This window comes from Symsagittifera roscoffensis, chromosome 2 (genome assembly GCF_963678635.1).
Source record: "Symsagittifera roscoffensis chromosome 2, txSymRosc1.1, whole genome shotgun sequence".
Lineage (NCBI taxonomy): Eukaryota > Metazoa > Xenacoelomorpha > Acoela > Convolutidae > Symsagittifera > Symsagittifera roscoffensis.
In genome coordinates, this window is record NC_087063.1 from 39798476 (window position 1) to 39817429 (window position 18954).

General features: G+C 33.8%; 2 protein-coding genes across 6 annotated transcripts in view; one reads left to right on the forward strand and one right to left on the reverse strand.

The window, feature by feature from the left end:
• The window catches only part of LOC134839088 (uncharacterized), a 70877-nt gene extending 54040 nt beyond the window's left edge, over nt 1-16837 (reverse strand). Inside the window, exons 1-2 of one of the 5 annotated variants that reach the window (XM_063854511.1) lie at nt 12767-12799; nt 12001-12313 (exon numbers count right to left, since the gene is read on the reverse strand). In XM_063854511.1, the coding sequence (XP_063710581.1) occupies nt 12001-12057 (57 nt within the window). In that variant the 5' untranslated portion in view covers nt 12058-12313; nt 12767-12799. The other 4 variants (XM_063854512.1, XM_063854510.1, XM_063854509.1 and 1 more) reach the window with 4 other exon arrangements.
• Nucleotides 16838-16847: 10 nt separating this feature from the next.
• The window catches only part of LOC134839089 (annexin-B12-like), a 25019-nt gene continuing 22912 nt past the window's right edge, over nt 16848-18954 (forward strand). Inside the window, exon 1 of the mRNA XM_063854515.1 lies at nt 16848-16944. The gene's annotated coding sequence lies outside the window, so the exon portion shown is untranslated. The remainder of the gene's footprint in view (nt 16945-18954) is intronic.

Here is an 18954-nt window from a genome sequence, read left to right on the forward strand (position 1 = left end):
TCTTCATAAGTGACATATCCTTGCAAGCAGTAATGAGAGCTGACCTCGACACAGAGGTAGTTGAAATAGAAGCTGTTGTAAGTGTACAGGTTCCTATTGGCGATGGCAAAAATGAGAGACTGCCAATAAGCTTCCTCCCTGTCTAAGCGGCAAATGGGCAAGATGAAATTTATAATTAATAACGTAAATAGCGAGTTCGTCATTTTTGGTTAGGTAAAATGGCTCAATGTCTTCTGTAGATGGTACTAATTTGACCTTCTGATGGTATTTATAAAGAAATCATAATGAAGAGTTCATACTAAAACTATTACTCAACGGCAAAGAAATTATAAAAACAAGATTTTTATTTCAGTTTGTAACACTCGTTAATGTGGAACAAATTTTGTGTGAACGAAAATCTTAATGGCTGAATGATATGGTACCATTCCAAAGTTTACTCGATTTTAGTTGACACTCTTTGGTCAGAACAGAACTTGTGACCTTCAATTAAAATAATAAGTTCGACCAGAAATATTGGATTTTTGGGCAATTTTTCGGGCAATTTCATTGTGACCAGTTAAACTTTACGAAACACGCCATTAACGTTACTGTCTACGAAAGCACCATTGGTCCGTTCACAAGTGTTGACAATTGCGGACAATTGTGTGTATTTTTTAATACTGATTGAGAAACAAATGACAAATTTTTCGACTCTTTAGAAGTCTTATTTCTATGAATATCATCTACTAAAAAATTTAAAAATTACATCAAAAAACTAATAGAAGAAATTTCATAGGAGCTTTGTGTTATCCACAATGTTGTAGTATAAGCAACTTGATTAACTGTATAACCATGCTGGGAGAACGAATTGTTTATATTTGGGAGAAAAATAGGATTATTATTCAAGAAATTGATCAACTTTTTCCTTAGAATACAATAGTTGACTCAGTTGAAAATTTGTGTACGTTTGTTTGTAATCTTCTTGCTGTATTGCGTATATCATCAAGTCTGTACACCTGCCTATCCAAACAAAGCTTTTTCAAAAGTTTTGAAAAAGACTTACACATCCGCAAATTATTGGCATTAATTTCACTAGTTCAATGAAAAGAAACTTTTTAGCAAAAATCAGAACGATTGGTATTTACATGATTGGTATTTGATGGTATAAAAAGCTTTTGAATTAACACTTAACTTTTCAACCTATGATTTTTTTGAATTTTTCAGAAAAAAAATATTAAATAATATTATATTGTAATATAATATTCGGTAGAAAATGTTTCGTAGAAAACATTATATGTAATAAAGGTTGCATGAAAATTTTGTAAGCTGTTACATAGTGCTTGGTTTTATAAACTCTCGTATTCTAAAAGCTTTGATAAATCTCGTGACTCTTTTACCGAGAACTCAACGTGCCCTGTAAAGCTCCAGCTCTTTATCTATCTGAAGTTCAAGATACCGAGAAAAATTTCGATTCAAGTGACTCGTCATATATGTTAGTTTTTGGGGCTTATTTTTTCCGTTCACTTTTACTAAAAGTTAGGGTTTTCAATTCATCTTATTTAAGGTTAGCTTGACTTTTTTATTCATTCTGCTAATTTTGTTAAAAGTAGTCTAAGTTCCGCATGTACATTTTTGTCTTCAAACACGTCCAATTTAGTGTGGCGTATAGCATACAATTTTGGTTCTTTTGGTTTGAGTTGTTATCATAGAAAAATTATAAGATGCAGTGGACCAAGAATCGATCCTTGATGAATACCGGAGCGAAGATCTCTCTGTATTTTGAATTTCCATTTTAGCTGCTGCATATTGCTACCTATGACTCAAATAAGATCCTAATAACTGACCAATTGGTTTTCTGAGCCCTGTCTCTACCGCTTTTTTCAATTCTTTGAATATCTATTGTGACAACTATGTTTGGTAGTAAAAACTGTTTCTTATAATCTCGATTCAACTTTTTTTCATCTTTTTTCAGGCTGACCAAAGTTTGTGTTTGCAAAGCAAACAAATAATGCAAAAACAAAAAAATGAATCGATGCTGTTCAAATGCTTCATTTATTTATCATGTTAATAAAAACTCAAGTTTTCTACCTTTTTAAATTTTTGACGTAGATTTTTTAATTGAGACAAAAGAAAAATCTTGCAGTCATCGAAAAGTATTTGCATCTCACAGAAAAACACAGTATACAATTTCTTAGACAGCAATCGCTCAATTAGTAGTTCAACGGTTTCTCGAAAATGCCAATTTTCTGAACAAATTCATTGTAATTAATCATTTAGGGTATATCTGTTAAGATATCTGTTAAAACGTATATATTTTTTTCTTAATCAAATTACCTCCAGATTAGTATCTTTTTAATTCCTTTTTATACATACTTTCCCTATGCTTTAATAAAACTGGTAGAGGTTGATTTTTCTGACACATAAATTGATGTTTTTTGATGTTCTTAGTTTGTTTTTGTTTTCATTTGGTCTTCACAAAAATAATCTAATTTTACAAAATATAAGAGCATTTTGCTGCTTTTTTTGCAATGTCCTTATTGGTTTGAAAAAGCATTGTTTTGATTTTTTTTCTTTCGTGGAAAATATTTTTAAAAAATTAACGGCTGTTTTTGACTTCTTTTTATGAATCGGTCTCAAAAAAGAGCATTTAAAGAACCTTTCATGAACTTTTTTTGAGTCCTTTTATGTGCAATTTTTTTTTTGATTTTGTGCTAGGTTTTTGTACCGACCAATGAAAATGGGCAGGAGGAACTCTGTATTCGGGTATGATTTTTTGCCGTCAAAATCAAGTTTTACGTAAAGTCATTTCAAAAAACATTAAAAGTTTTTGATTTTTGGTCTACTTTCAAGCAAAGAAGTTTAGCGAGCTGTTTTGTATTAGTTTAATTATGCTTAATAAAAGCCGTGATTATTTGATTTTACATATTTAAAGGTAGTTTTTGGAAAATTTTGCGCCGTTTTGGGACCCAAAAACTTCCAAAATTCGAAAAATCGGATGTTCTTTCCGCAATTCTTTTCCATTCATTTTTCTACAAAAAATGTTTTCCAGTTTGCATTTTTCTACTATAAATGTTGAGCATGCCTTGGTTTTAGTTTGTCGTTCAACTCATTTTTATCTCAATACGAAAAAAACTATACTAATTTTGAAAAAAATAACATTTCACGTTATTTTTTTTATTATGTGCTACTTGTCCAACAGCTGGCAATCCTAGTTCTTTTTGAATTCGACACTGTTCGTGTTCGTCGTACAAGAGAAAGCTTCCAACTTAAACTCTTAAGCAGTCTTTTTAATTTGATCACTTTATGCTCTTTATTTCTGCCTCGTTTTTGTTCTGAGGCAGATCGGTTTCGGGTAGCTGGCTGATTGACAACATATCATTTCATACGTAAATTAACCGTAAGTATCGGAAATTACAAGTCAACAAAGAATAACTAATTGCCCTAAATTTCAGTATTGAAAAGCAGACTTCAAAGTCATAACATGCGCAAAATGAAACATTAAAATGTCAACTTCAAAACGGCGCCTGAACAATTTGCGTACTTTGTTTCGATCTTTCAGTTTTCGACTTTTTTCACTCACTGTGCTTCGTTCACCAGAAAATTCATTGGTTACGACCTTGGTTTTTCTCGCTATGATTTCTTGTCAGAACATCCTCGCCCCAACACAGAGAGAGAAGAAGTGAGAGCTCCAAAGTCAGCCGGGTCAGCTCTCAAAGCCAGAACTGCTCCTGTCCAGGTCGCGGAACATATTTCTACCTCGTTTCGGTTCTGAGGCAGATCGGTTTCGGGTAGCTGGCTGATTGACAACATTTCATTTCATACGTAAACTAACCGTAATTATAGGAAATTACAAGTCAACAAAGAATGACAAACTTCCATAAAATTCGGTATTTAAAAGCAGAATTCAAGGTCATAAAATACGCAAAGGGAAAAAATTAAAAAGTCAACTTTAAAACGGCGCCTGAAAAACTTTTACAATTTGTTTCGATCTTTAAGTTTTTGACTTTTTCACTCACTGTTCTTCGTTCACCAGAAAATTTATTGGTTACGACCTTGGTTTTTTCTCGCTATGAATCCTCGCCTTCTTGTCTGTTCCGGTTTCACGGATTAATATTCAGTTCACATATACCCAAAAATTTTTGGTATCGAGAAAAAATTTTTGGTATCGAGAAATTTTGGGTATAGAGAAAAATTAGCGGTTGCTAGCTTGAGGAACTCTTTTTCAGCGTATAATACATCCTATGTAAATTTATAGCACAATTGCATTTTTAAAACTAGTCGAGTCTTACAGTTTTAGAAATTGGGCGGTCACCGGTTTTGGGTTGTCAGATTATTGACTTCGTTGCGTGACAGTAATGTTAAGTGGTCAGGTACGGTGATATTAAGTGAGTTAAATTGAATTCTTTCATCCTCAGGTTTACTCCGTGTGTGTTGTTGGAGTTCAACCGACCTACTAAATTTTCCGATCCCATTGCTACTTAAGCGTAACGTAGCCGTCGCATAGGTCCCTTAAGTGTATGGTATTCATTCTAGGAGCTAGTTCCGTGTATCACGCGCTCCGAAAACTTCCCACTCCGTCCCAGAAGCGCGTCAAAGATACTTGCTGTTCAAAGCCAGGTTTAAGTTTGAAGTTTAACGCTAGGGACTCTCAGAAAACAATACAGTGCTAACTTCATCACTCCTTGTCTCACCGTAACGACCTTTTAATTTGGCACGACGCCATTATTAACTCGATAAGTAGACACAGCAGCAACAATAACCGCAAGCTGACTACTGAGCAACTTGTCATTTTGTTTTTAAGGTATAGGACAAACATTTGTGCGATTGTATACTGTAGAAGGAACGGAACCGAGGATATAGAGGAAAGTTTAGTTTCAACGGGTATTCTCGTTCTGAACGTTGTCAAAGACTTTATCTCTAAGCATAAGGCTAAGGACCAGGTACTAATTGAAAAGTACAACGAGCTTCACCAGCCTCCTTCCCTTGAGTTAAAGACTCTCCTCCTTCTAAAGCGTTATAGCGCTAGTCTTAATATCCTTAAGACGCGCAAGAAGCGGAACCGCTTGCCATTTAAAGCTCGAAAAGCTATAAGAAATAGTCTTCAGGCAGAAGGTTTGAGACGTCAAGTTCCCCCATCTTGTAAAATAATGTTGATATATTAATGTTAACTTAATTACGTATCAAAACAGTATCTCATTTTACTGATTGTTTTCTATTTAGTGAGCACCCGTAGAATATTGTCAATTTGCGGAAAACACGGTCGAAAAATTCCAAAGTAGATACGCAACTTACTAAAAACCCGTCTAAATTTAGAAAATGAGCTGCTTAAATGTCACTCATTATTACTTGAGTTCATTGAGAACAATAGTCGCACCGCAAAAATTGATAATATTGTTCACAAATGTGAAATTGCCTTTGAAAAAGCTGGTGATGTCAATGAACAATTAATTAAGTTTGCGGACAAAACGGAAAACCCTGAAAAAAATATTTTTCAGCAAGACCTTTGGCTTGAAAAATAACTGAAATGAACGATAAAGTAATGCATGAAGCTCAGAGTTACAAGATAAGCCTTGAACCTTCGTCATTTCCAGCAGCCGGCATTACAGGGAGCAAGGGATCTTTACAACAAACTAGGTCTGAGACATCCTCACGCTCGCACAAAACAAGAGACTCAGAAGCACGAGTATCTGAAAACAGGTCTAAGGTCTCTAATAAGACTAAGGATAATAGAAAGCTTGACTCACATAAGTCTGACAAATCTGCTTCCACTCGTCATACGTCGACTGCTCGCACTATGTCATCAAGTGAGAAACGTCATGGGCTGGCTTTGGTAAAACGACGCCACGAGGAGCTGGAAAGGCGCCTTTAGAAAAAGTTTAGGGTCGATGGGCATATTTCTGCCTCGTTTTGGGTTCTGAGGCAGATCGGTTTCGGGTAGCTGGCTGATTGACAACATTTCATTTCATACCTAACCGTAAATTAACCGTAATGATTGGAAATTTCGGTATTTAAAAGCAGAACTCAATGTCATAAAATACGCAAAATGAAACTTTAAGAAATCAACTTCCAAACGGCGCCTGAACAATTTGCGTAGTTCGTTTCGATCTTTCAGTTTTCGACTTTTTTCACTCACTGTGCTTCTTTCACCAGAAAATTCATTGGTTACGACCTTGGTTTTTCTCGCTATGAATTCTAGCGAGAACACTCTTCTTTAGTAGCTTTAATGAACATTTTAGAAAATGGTTATTTTGAAAAGCATAGCTAGAAGGAAACTTCTGAACCTTAAGGCTGAATTTCGGCTTAGTTTTTGGTACAATTTTTTCATTTTTGTGTTACTCTCAGCCCCTATTTGATTTGGTATTATCGAGAAACACTTTTCAGTTGATCTCAAAAAACAGTATCGTTGGATAATGAACTATTTTTTGGGACATTGTTAATTTCCAGTCCGTAAAACGATCATTTGGACACTCGGAAAACATGAAATCAATAATGCCAATTTCTACCCGCCGAAGTAGATTTTTTTTTGGATAATTGTATTGGTTTACTAGGGTTGATCTGAAGTTAGTGACCAACTGATCGAAAGTGAAATACAATTTAGCCAAACACTAGATACACAACAGCCTGCTCGCATTTTCTCGAAACTCATCGAACACGACTGAGAATTCTTCCGTCTCTTTCGAGTTCTGTTGAAGAGGTGTGAGTTTGATTTATTCTGTTGTTGATGTTGAAAAGAAACACTGATAAATATCGAAAACATAGTACCCGTGCCGGGATGCCAAATTTTGATATTCCCCGTTCAATTTTCCCATTTCTAGATCGGAAAAAGTTTTTGAATAAATTTGATAGGCCAGGCTAAGAATTACTCGACTTACTCGACCAAAAACTGGAACATCGAGTTTTTCATGAGTGTTGAATTTTTGAATTTTTGTCAACTCTTTTCAGGCTAAACAAATTTTTTTCCCAAGCTCTTCTAAAACGCGGGAAAGAACCCAGGTTGAATTTTTTCCAAACATCAAGCAAATCATTAAGAAAACATCGAAATAATCTTTTTTTTTTCAATTTTTTTCGTTAAAAGTTGACTGAAAATTATGTTTGCTTGACGCACACTCCACTGAAAGTTAAAATACTTTGGCATCAAAGACACCTTATGACAAGTTTCCGGTATACTCAGCCAAAGAAGGTTTTAGAACTCAGTATCAAACGGAGAGCTTTCTTGAAAAAAATTGGCAATCAGAATTGAGGCCAAAAAATGTTGAATAAAATTGAATATGACTTGCTACTGCTCGATATGTTTTCATTTTTCTAGTCGAAAATTAGAGTTATTTTCAGTATATGCTTGACCTATGTCTCGACTTTCTTAAAATTTTCGACTATCAATTATTATGATTAATTTGAAACTAAACCTGTAATATATTTTTTCAAGTAATTTTTAATGATGATTCTTGAACTAAAACAACTAATAAGAATTACTTAGAAGCTACAATGAGCAGCGGAAAATCTATTTTCATAAACAAAAAATTGAATTTTCAATTATTTTGCACGGCTTGTTTTAAACAAAATTTATTTAAAACTATTAATCTGAAAGATTTAAATTTCTTTTCTCAAAATTTTTTCTTGCCCTAAAAATTCTTAGATCTCAATTTATGAAAAAGCTTCTGAAGTTGCAATTTTCTGGTGAACAAGCCTCCTTAATCGAAGTTTTTAATTCGATTTCAAATCTTCTGAAAATTTAACACAAAATAAACATTTTTTCTCCACCTTTGTTTCGACTGTACTTTAACAATGTTTTGGCTTTTTTATTTCTTTCGAACATGAGCTATTATGAATAATTTGAAACTAAAATTGTAATATCTGCTTTCCAGGTAACTTTTAGTGGTGATACTTGAACTGAAAACAACCAACGATTAACACTTAAATGATTTTGTAAACACTAACAAACTCAATCAATCTTTTTTAAACAGCAGGGCAAAACTGGAAAATTTATATTTATATTTGTCGGCATTTTATAAATAGTAGCAAAAAGTTAGGCCAGACAAAACTAAACTAGTAGCAAAACTAAAAAGTTAGGCCAGAGCAATTAAAATAGTAGCAAAAAGTTAGTACACACAAAATTATTTGAAATGAGCAATTGTGTCCGCAAAACTCAGTCAAAATGCGGAGATGGCTCGTTTTAATCAATTCTGTCTGTCTAAAATTTTTGCTACGTTCTTGCTCTGTTCTTTTTTGTAATTTTAAAAAAAATTTATCGGACAACGTAAAAATTTTTTGAAATAATGCTGAGATTGAGACAGTGAAATAAAGTTGAAATAACAACCGAATTTTTAAAATTGCATTTGAATTGTCAAAAGATCAAACCACAAAAATTGCGCTTTTTGCGCGGTCAGTTTTTTGAAAAAAACTTCAAGCCTTTAGTTTCAAATCAAACTTCATTCAGCAGCGATCGATTATGCAATTTTTCGAAAAAAAAAAAACACATAAACTGCCGAAAAAAAAGCAAACGCGAAAGTTCAGGGAAAAATTTCCTCTAAGTTTCAACTTGGTGGTCAGAATATTTCAAAAATTTAAGGTTCAAAAAAAAATTGTTAAAAGCTATACTATTAGGAGCAAATAATTGTAACAGACAGAAATAATTAAAAACAACAATTTGCCAACTTTGAGCAATTTTGGCATATAAATTCAAAGTTTTAGGTGATCTTGAGACCTTCTTTTTGTCTAACAACATAGCTTTTGCATGTAAGAATTTCCTGAAATATGTCAATTGCTCTTTTAAATTAATTTTGTTTCTCAATTTTTTGCAACTAACTCTTTATAATGAAAAAATGCATGTCAGATTGCAGTTGAATCAATTTTTTTTTGAAGTTAAGGGCTTGAAATTCTATTCAAAATTAATAGCCTCTGAAAAAACGCAATCATTTAGTTTGCTATTTTGACAGTTTAAATGCATTTTTGAAGTATTGGTTGTAACTTTAATTCTATTTCACTGTTTCAAGGTCAAAATTATGTAAGACATTTAAGACTTTGTCCGATAATTTTGTTAAATCATAGAGAATTGCAAAAAGTTTGGATAGACATAATTTTTTTAAAAAAAACAACCGTTCCATTGCATTTTTGTATGCACTTTTGATGTTTAAGACAATTTTGAGACACAACTTTGGTCTAATAGTTCAAGTTTTCCATGCAATTTTTTCAATTTTTTTCGCAGTTTTTTTAAATTTTTGAAAATTATTATTTTAAAAAGGCATTAAAATACTCAAAGTAAACTAACACTAACGTTACCCAAAAAAAACAACGTTTTGTTTCCAGCTATTATAAGCATTTGAGCCATAATAAGTGTAACAAAAAATCAAAAGTTTCATGCCAGTTTTTCACATTTTTTCAAAATTTTTAAATGTGGTTCAAATCGGGACATATCAGTCAATCCAGTCTGATGATTATTTAGGTTTCCTGGTTTTGTGTGGAAAGCGAAAAGAAAAAAACTAAAACACACCCGAATAAAAAATTCCTCTCCATTTTCAATGGTCGGAACAAAAACATCACTTTGAACTTTCAATAATTTTTGGGAGATGATTTTGAGAAAAAATCAAAACAAAACATAATGTGTCATAGTTTTCAAATCAAACAACATTCCATGAACGTTGAAAGAGATCCACTATGGCATCAAATATTGACCTTTTGCTCTGGTAATCAAAATAGCAACTTTCGGACTAATTGAAAAATAAGTTTTGTTTAGATTTTTTACGAAGATTTCATTACATTTTGGGGAAACAACTGGTTTTTTATATTCAGAAAAAAACTTGAGGTTTCATTAAAATCCTCACTTTTTGTTTAATAATTTTGGTATCTCATCAAATAATGCTTGACTGTCACGATAAAAAAGCGTTCAATCTTTTGAAAAATCTTGAGTTCCTGTTTGTGACTGTTTGAGACTGTTTTCACTTTTGAAAGTCACAAGCTCCACAAAATGTTTAGATCTTCAGTGGTTAAAATTTTTTTGTTTGTTGTGGTCTCTTGATGTTTACTTCTCATTTTTCGAATCTTTGAGGGCATCGAAAAAAGTTGTTGAAGTTTATGATGTCTCTTCATTAAATATATTGCCATACTGATCTTTTTTCTTGTTTTGAATAAAGTTTTTGACTTTCTGACAGTTTAAAAATTTAACAAGTCCTCCGTTTTCAAGTTTTAATGTCTTTCAAGAAGTTTTCTTTTAACTGACCAAGCTTTTTTCTTTTCATTATCAATCCAAGATTTTCCATAACTTTTTGTTTTGATCGAATGGGTAAACAAAATCTTGAGTTTCCACATAAAAGTTAACTTTAAAATTTTAAGCTCTGTTATGCATATAGAAACTTAAATTTGGTCAATTTTTTTAAAATTAATTTGTCTAGGCCCCAATTAAACTCTAATTGGTTTCATCGTTTTTCAATAAAACTCACTGTCTACACTATATTTCACTGTTCTGATTTGCATTGCTTGTTATTTCTGAGTTTAGCTGAACAAACACACCATGGCAACCAGAAATCTCATTTCAAGATTTACTGCTGTGAAACAAACAACATGCATGCGGCCGTTTTAAGATCAAATTTGGCCTAAACTGAGAGTGACCCGATTTGGCATTTAAAAAGTTCCCAGCGATATGAATTTTAATTCTTTGCTTTGTGGCTTTAAAGCAACTAAGTAAAGAATTAAAAATTCTTCTCGGTGGGAACCTTTAAGCAACAGTGGATAATTTAGGGTTAAATTGAAAACTTCCAATTAAAAGTTTTGACTTTTCTGTCAAAATCACTTACTGATATATGCATTACATAATACAAAAGATTTTTGGGATTCTGTTAACTTCCCCCCTCTTTTGATTTTCAGAAATTCAGCTTTGGCTGCCATATTTTCAATAGCTTAAAGCAATTTATAAGAAAATATATCAAAGTAAAAATTTCATGTAGGTATTATATAAATAGTGAGTACAAAAACGAATGCCCAAAAATGAAAACCCAATTAATCTTTGACATTTTTAAAATGCATATTTTAAACAAGAATGGTTGTCAAAAATAAAACATGCATAGGACGAAATAGTTAACAAGACTGCTCGTATCAGGGCGAAGCCCTGAATGTTCCGACTGCCTTTTAAGATTTATGGAGCAGCAGTAATAACATAAAAATTTAAATGAATAGAATAAAATGAAATTTTTTTTTCAAATTTGAAATTTTTTATTAAAATCATCCCCCCACACGCCATTTGAAGTACAAAAAGATAGATTTCATTCCTTTTAACAAATCAATTATGGCAAATAAGCTTCGTTCAACCAATTTGGAACGATTTGTAAGACGGATTAAATCTCCGCTTACGCGTTAAGAGCGTCAATTATATCACGCGTTAATTGTCCCAAATTGGTCAAAATGGCAATCTTTAAACCCTCATAACTTTACAAAAAATGATCACAGGTGAAATATCTTTTCAAATTTAAGCTCAGGACAACAATGGCTTTCGAATGATATAAAAAAATTCCGTCAAAAATGGCTAGTTAAAAAGTCGAAATTTGTCTGAAGAAAAAAAAAACCCACCCCGAGCACAAATATTCCGTTACTTTCGTATCGAAAGTCGGAACAACAAGGTCCAAAAGGGGGGAAATAGTTAACAAGATCCGACTTTTGTTTGTTCGTATTTTGTATGAAGACCATGGTCAGTTTAATAACCGGAAAAAAACTTCAAGCTTGTATTTTTTTGTTTTTCTATATTCTTTGCATAATGCAAGAATAAGATTGAAGGAACTTAAATCTATCAATGATCTGAGTATTAGTATGATCTAATGGGTTGGCCTAGCTTGCAATGGGGCTGAGCAAACTTAGATTTCAGATATCCAGACGTGAAAAACCTAGGAGGTTTTTGATTTCAATTAAGCACAGTTAAAATGATGTCAATATACTTTAGTGCGCGTAAACACAGGACACTTTAGTGCGCGTAAACACATCAAAATGTAATAACCATCGGAACACATTGAAAGCATTTTAGTTTGTTTTCAAACTTACCCAACTGCTTCTGGTGGTGACCATATGACGATGTGCATCAGAGTGTACCTTTTCCATTTCCCAAGCTTCAAGCAAATGGTAAAATGGCAAATATGGCTTCTAAGTCATTGAACTTTTTGTTCACAGAAAATACTCAAAATTAAAACAAAATCTTACACCTTTAGACTGGAAATGAAATTTAATATTTTTGATTCTATAACATATGGTATTTTTTTGATTTTCAAGGAAATGCTACGTGAAGTCGGTCGATAAAACCTGCTGTCGAAAACTTAATTTTTTAAAATGCCGTCCAGTGTCAAATAACAAGAATGCTCTTAAATCAGGACAAAACCCTGTCTGTACGTTCCGACTGCCCTTAAATTGAAATACAAAAGTTTTTGGTGAAACAAAACGTTTCGTTACACTAAAAAATTTGGACTGTCAGTATCAACTTTTATGTTGACTAAGTTTGAGTAATACAAAAGAAGTTGTTTTTGAAACTATTGATAAAACTTGACTAGTTTGCCTTAATTCTATTTGGAACAATTTTGTGCGCGAGATAATAAATAGCGATACGCTAGTATTATAGATATAAAAACCTATTTAAGGTGCTGTTTAAGCATGGTCTAAGTCGATTTAGAACAGTGCGTAACACACCCGTCTGAAAATAAGGAGATACCCAGGCTATAAAAATCTTTCAGAGAAAAACACCCCCGTGAATCTAATAATCACTTTCTGGGACAGTCGCAACAAAGACTCTTAGTCGCAACAAAGACTCTTAAAACACTGTTCTTGAAGAATTGGCGTAAGTAAGATTATTTGCTGGAATGTTTTCTGTTTTAAAAAGCAATCATTCAAAAGCTTTTACAAGCATGGTAATTATGTTCTATGATACTTAGCATAATTAATGGTACTTGATAATTCTTTGTTCTATGGTAATCTACTAATCTATTTTACCGTAAAGCTCAGCTACCCAAAATGATTTTTACTGCTTTTCTTCCTTTGAAATAGAGTTTACATTTTGGTTCTACCGCAGATATAGTGTATAAAATCATTGTGCTTATCACCAATTACGCAGACTTCGACCATTTAGTTTATGAAAGAATGTACTGAAAGTTTATAAATAAAATCATTTTTGAAAAAAGTTTACTCAATGCGGGTCTGCTCAGTTATTGCTCAGTAGAGAATAATAGGCTCGATGTGTATTTTCTTTAGTAAAAAACCAACATTTTACGCAAGGAATTTTTTATACCATCTGAAAATAATAACAAAAAAAGATACTTTACCTGTGACAATTTTTTGTAAAATGGTTGTTTGAAAATGGCTTTTTTGGGACCATAAGCGCGTGATATAATTAATTCCATTTGAGTGTTAGTGACTATTTCTTGTGGCTCAGAATTCAATCTAATATTAAATTACAAATACGTTGCTAGACGCTTATTACATCACTATTACTTCATATAGCGTATGGCTGGATTTTTTGAAAAAAAAACAATCAGGAAATAAACTTTTTTTTTGTTTTTTTTTAAACGTTTTATCTATTCCTTAAAAAGATTACTTATGGACGTTAAAGGACAGTCGCAGCATTCATCCTTTTGCCCTGATGGATCAGTCATCAACTCATAGCCAGCCATCAATTTAATAGTTTTCAATTGAAATTGACAAATCTCCAAATATCTCTAAATAACTCCAATTAAACAACTCGCTGTCCCACTGTTTATTCCCACGATATTTAACCCCTATGCTTACACCCCCTATTGATAACCCCGAAACAAAATAACCCCACAGCAATTTAACCCCCTTTTGATGACCATAAATTGTTTCAAATTAACTCCTCTTATTAGGTCCTTTTACACTCATAGTAGTGTTCCAATTATGTGTACTAATTGAGGCCAGAGAAACCATTCATAATTCGCAATCATGCATTTGTCGCTCAAAAACAATTGTATTTTGATTAGATTAAGAAATACTTCCTCATTCACGCGCTGAAAACAGAGATAACCTACAGGGTGCTAACTGAAGGCAACAAAAGACGTCTGTGAAACTAATAGAAAAAAATCATACTGCCTATTTCTTTAGCCATTGTTATACCACTTTATCAGATATAATGTCTTTTCTTTTTTCATTATCTTCGAAAAACAAACAAAAACTAGTGGGTCAGAAGTATCACCCAGAGTGTAAAAAGAAGACAACTACAAATTGGAACAGCTCGAAATACCAAACTCATAAAAGCCGCGTTACAGCAATTACGGATGAAGAAAATCTTATTGAAACGAGGGGTGAACATGATCAAGATATTTTCACGGGCAAAGCGGATGCTCGATTAGTTTTGAAAAATATTTAGGATCTGAGTGATAGTAATACCTCAACCGTGGCAGTGGCAACCGAAATTTAGCCCATAACAGATTTTATTGCCACTCAACTAGACCTACCAACCAAAGAAAACTTAGTCCGCACCGCACAACGATCGCGCAAGCCACGAGAAAAAATCTTAGAAGCCTCCCCAGCAACCAGAAGTTTCGAAATGCCCGAAACTTCTGGTTGCTGGGGCATTTAAAGAAATGTCCAAAAAATTTAAAATTTGACAGTGTGCAAAATGATCACGAGAGGAATATTTTGTTCGGCGACCTTGAAATGCTACGTGTGTTTGAAAAATCCAGATTTTGGTTGGCTGACGGAACTTTCAAAGCCACCCCAAAAATGTTTCGTCAATTTTTCTCTTTACACTTTAGTCTTTCAAGAATATCGCCCTCTTGCATATATGCGTTCCTGCCACATAAAACAGAAAAAACCTACCACCGTTTCCTAGAAGCCCTAAACCTACTTGCCCCTGTTACTAAACCTGAAAAAATTAGCTGGATTTTCAGTAGGCTGGTATTCAAGTGTTTCAGAAAATTTTTCCAGAGTCCAAGCTGTCGGGATGTTTCTTGCATCTTTCACAAAATTGGATGAGAAAATCGCGGAGCTCGGATTGAAAATGGATTACGAAACAAATCCCGATTTCGCTGAAGCACCTAAAATGTTAGTTGAAAGAAGAAATAGGTCTTGACTTTTGAAAAAAAGACGAAATAGGAATTTCAAATGACAAAATAGTGGAGGAAATTCAAACAATATGCAATCGCACCTTCAAAGAGTTGGAAAAAAGCAAAAGTTGACGAGCTTTGCCTTTATTTTCGGATCTAACTACATGAAGAGTCTCGTCCTGATTCGCGAAGTCCTATTCCCCCCTTCATTATTAAATCAAAGGAATGCGGCATCGTCGAGTTTGGCCAGAGCAACATATGCTGTAGAAGGCTTGTATTATGGCATGCATTCACACTTCAGTAGATCGCATCTCAGAACATGGAAAGTGACTGCAAATTTGAAAGAAAACGCTTCCGTCCAAAAATTTATTTTCTATAACGCCTCGATTGGGCACCAATATACAAAAAAGTAAAATACTGGGTGCTCAACGAAAAAGTGCAGAATATTATGCAAGTTTACGAAGAAAAAACGGATTCACATTTCTCCTGGCTATGTCGAACTTGAGTTAAACTTTAGTTTTTTTGTTCTATGTATATATATTTTCAACTTAAAACTTTGTTTATCAACGTTTTTAAGAAAAGACGTCTCCTTGCAGTCTCCCGGAGGCGTAAAAAACGCATTGACTTGACTCGCAATTGAAAAAAACTGTATCTGGCTATTTAATCCCGGAACAATCGCTCCTTCGGCTGAGACGCTGTGTTGGGACTAGAGGCTGGCAAACTTTTTAGACAATGCGTTGTATGCCGACAATTCAAAACAAAGCTGACAAACATTAGATTGTTCGAAAACATAGATAAGTTTTACTTGAAATGATCGATATTTCAATTTAAAATGGTCCTTTTGGATCAATTTTTTGTTCACAGTCAGTTCTCATTGTAGATTTCTTTTGTATTTAGCCAATTTATCGTTTATTTGCAGGAGTTGGTTCAAGATCAAGTTCAGTTTCGGAAAAATCTAATCAGTTTTGGTAACTAATTTGAATCATGTCGGTCGGATTCGTTTTCAAGTTCATATCAAAGTCTAGACCATCGACAAAGTAAAATCTGTTCAAATCTAAAACGCATTTAGCAGCATACAGGTTAATTCTTTTTGGTTCTCAAAGTTTCGCAATTAAAGCTTTGATGTTTACCGACGATATGGTTCCAAATTCCTTTCAAGTAAGTTTCACTTTGATTCGAACAATTGGTATTAAAAAGGGTTAAATTGTAGTGGGGTTATCTAATTTTGTGGTTATATGAGATGGGATTAAGAAAATGGGGGTTAAAAACACGGGGTGATAAGCCTGGGAACCAAATAACTCGCTAAAATAACTCAAACAATGAAAATTTCGATAATGGGCACATAATCTCGAAGTTCCCATGTTTAAAAGTTTACCTTAACAAGCTTCCCATATACAAAACTTCAAGAATATTTCAAGCTAGAATAATCCAACTAACGAGGTTCGAACAAACTACCCATCGAATTCATTTTGCCTGCAAAACTTGTACATACCAGTTTGTTTTTATGGTAAGGTTGAATTGGGTCCTGTCTCGCTGTTTCGTCCGGTGCCTCATAGTCCTCGTCTGCCTGATTCCGGTTCAGCCGATGTTTTCGCAAGTAAAAACTGCTCAGATCCGACATTCCAACGACTAGCCGCACGCTGTTTCGGTTATTGTGTTCTTTACCCGGACTTTTTTGAATTTAGAAGAAAAGTTGATAAAAGCAATCACGTATAGGTTAATTTTATTCAAGTTTTCATTTAATACTCGTGAACTGTAGAACGATAGTTATTTTGTTCCAAATTAAAAATCGTAGTTGAATTTTCAACTGCATTATGATAAAACGTTTCATGTTATGCGTGTTATGTTTGAGTTGATTTCTCTACAATTTATATCTTCATTGATTGTTCAGAGAGTAGTACGCTGCTGGTCGAACATTATTATCGCAGTCAAGCTGACAAACGTGAGTACAAGCTGAAAACGTTTTTAGAATGACAATGTCAAAAAGTTCAAAAAATCACTGCGTTTTAAGATTAAAAACGATACCACCTGAACAAAAAATGTTTTTGTTTTAAAACGGATAACTAAATCATTCCAGGCCAATTTTTTAAATTCAGCTCAAAAGTTTCCATGTGGCCATGAACTGCTCCACTTCTAGTTTCCCTTTTTTGTTTTTGAGGATGAAACTTGGACCAAACTTGGGAGACATTTTCCCTTCATATTGGCGCAAAGTTAGGTCTCAATTGGCATCAGACCTAAAAGCAGCTTGTAACTACGCAAATATTATCGATATCAGGGCTCTGCGGCAGATTATGGTAGCTAATTGTAAAACCTCTGGCTTTATTTGACTTTTTGTACAAATCATCGGTGCCGATGACAAACAGTTTTATAAATGATCGCCAACGGTTTGTGTTCGGCAAGGTCAAATCAATGAAGGTGGCGTCCATGACTTTCTTCCGTACTACCCTGATTTTTGAGTGGAGAAGTTACTTGAATTAAATAAAAGCAGCTATACAAATTTGCAAAAGCAACCAAGGCTAAAACGGAGATGAAAATTTTTGGAAGCGGTGGGAAACAAATTACTTTTTTTGGCGTTCTTCTGAATACTTCCTCGTATGGGGTGAAGAAGAAGATTCGGCAAACTTTGTCCAACATAAGTCATTTCATGTAAAGATACTGCTTCTAATACTTTTCGACAAACTTAGCAAACTTGAAAGCCAAATAATTATCCTTTTTTTTCCAATAAAGCAACTGTGGCGAATATTTTGAATTTATGTTTAAAACCATCACATTGTTCTTGAAATTGCTAAGATGAAACGAAATTATTTACCAGAGTTTTTTAACACGCTTTTGAGACAGTCGGTTATAGATGAAATTCGTATTAACGTGTTCCGTCAGTTTAAACCTCAATGTAGGAAAACTTTTTGACCGAATTTAACAAGACAAACAGATGAAAATTGCTCTTTCTAAAATTGAAATGATCAAGATTTTTCCACCTCGTATTAATTTTTTCCAACAACCTAATTTTTCGGTAGGTCGTTCAACCGTTTCATCATGTGATAAAAAATTTCCATTCGATTTGAGTTTCATCATCTAATGTAAACTCACTCAAAGTAAGGATTGAATTTCATGGCTGAGAAGAAAAGAAACACATAACTAATCATTTTTGCTGCTATAGTCGGAAAACTTTTGTTACAAGTTTTTTCTTATTTACAACCGACGACAAAAAATGAATGTTTATTTAATGTAAGAATATTTAAAAATAGGAAGAACTTGCAATTGTAATAAACTTATCAAACACTTCTAGAGAAAGACGGCGAGCTAGCCCAATGAAAAAAACTCATGCCAAAACACACTGATAAAAATCACTTACTATATTTTATCATATACACAAATTTGAGTTCACGATAGTTTTTAGTTTTTAGTCCGTTATTGGAATTTGACCCTCTGGTCAGTTGATTGATACCTGCCAACGGCAACGTTCAAATCCAGTGGTGCACAACGTTCAAACGCTGGATAAACTGATTCACGTGGTGTGTAATAGCAAAGCATGCATTTAATCGGACGTCATTCTACTTCGATAAAACGTTGAAGGCGAGACAAATCGCGGCGCTGCCAGCAAACGTCTGGGGCAAGAATCGCGTAGAAGCGGAGCAGGCGCTTATTTTAAGCTTTTACCTATGCCTTGAAAAACGCGGGCAGGACGAGCTCCACGACATGAAACCAGGTACCCCCGGATACTAGACGAGTTCCAGGAAATCGTTAAGAAGAATGAAACGAAACATTCGAAACCTACCAACTGTTGTCGCGTAAGCAAAAGGAGAGAGAGTCCCTCGAACAATTTCACTACGTATTAAGTGGACTCGTGGTTAGAGGCAGTCTAGGTATGCTAGAAAGTCGGATCAAAAGGAATGTTTTCATTGTTAAAATGACCGACAAGGAAGCACAAAGAGAGATATGAAGGGCAACAAAC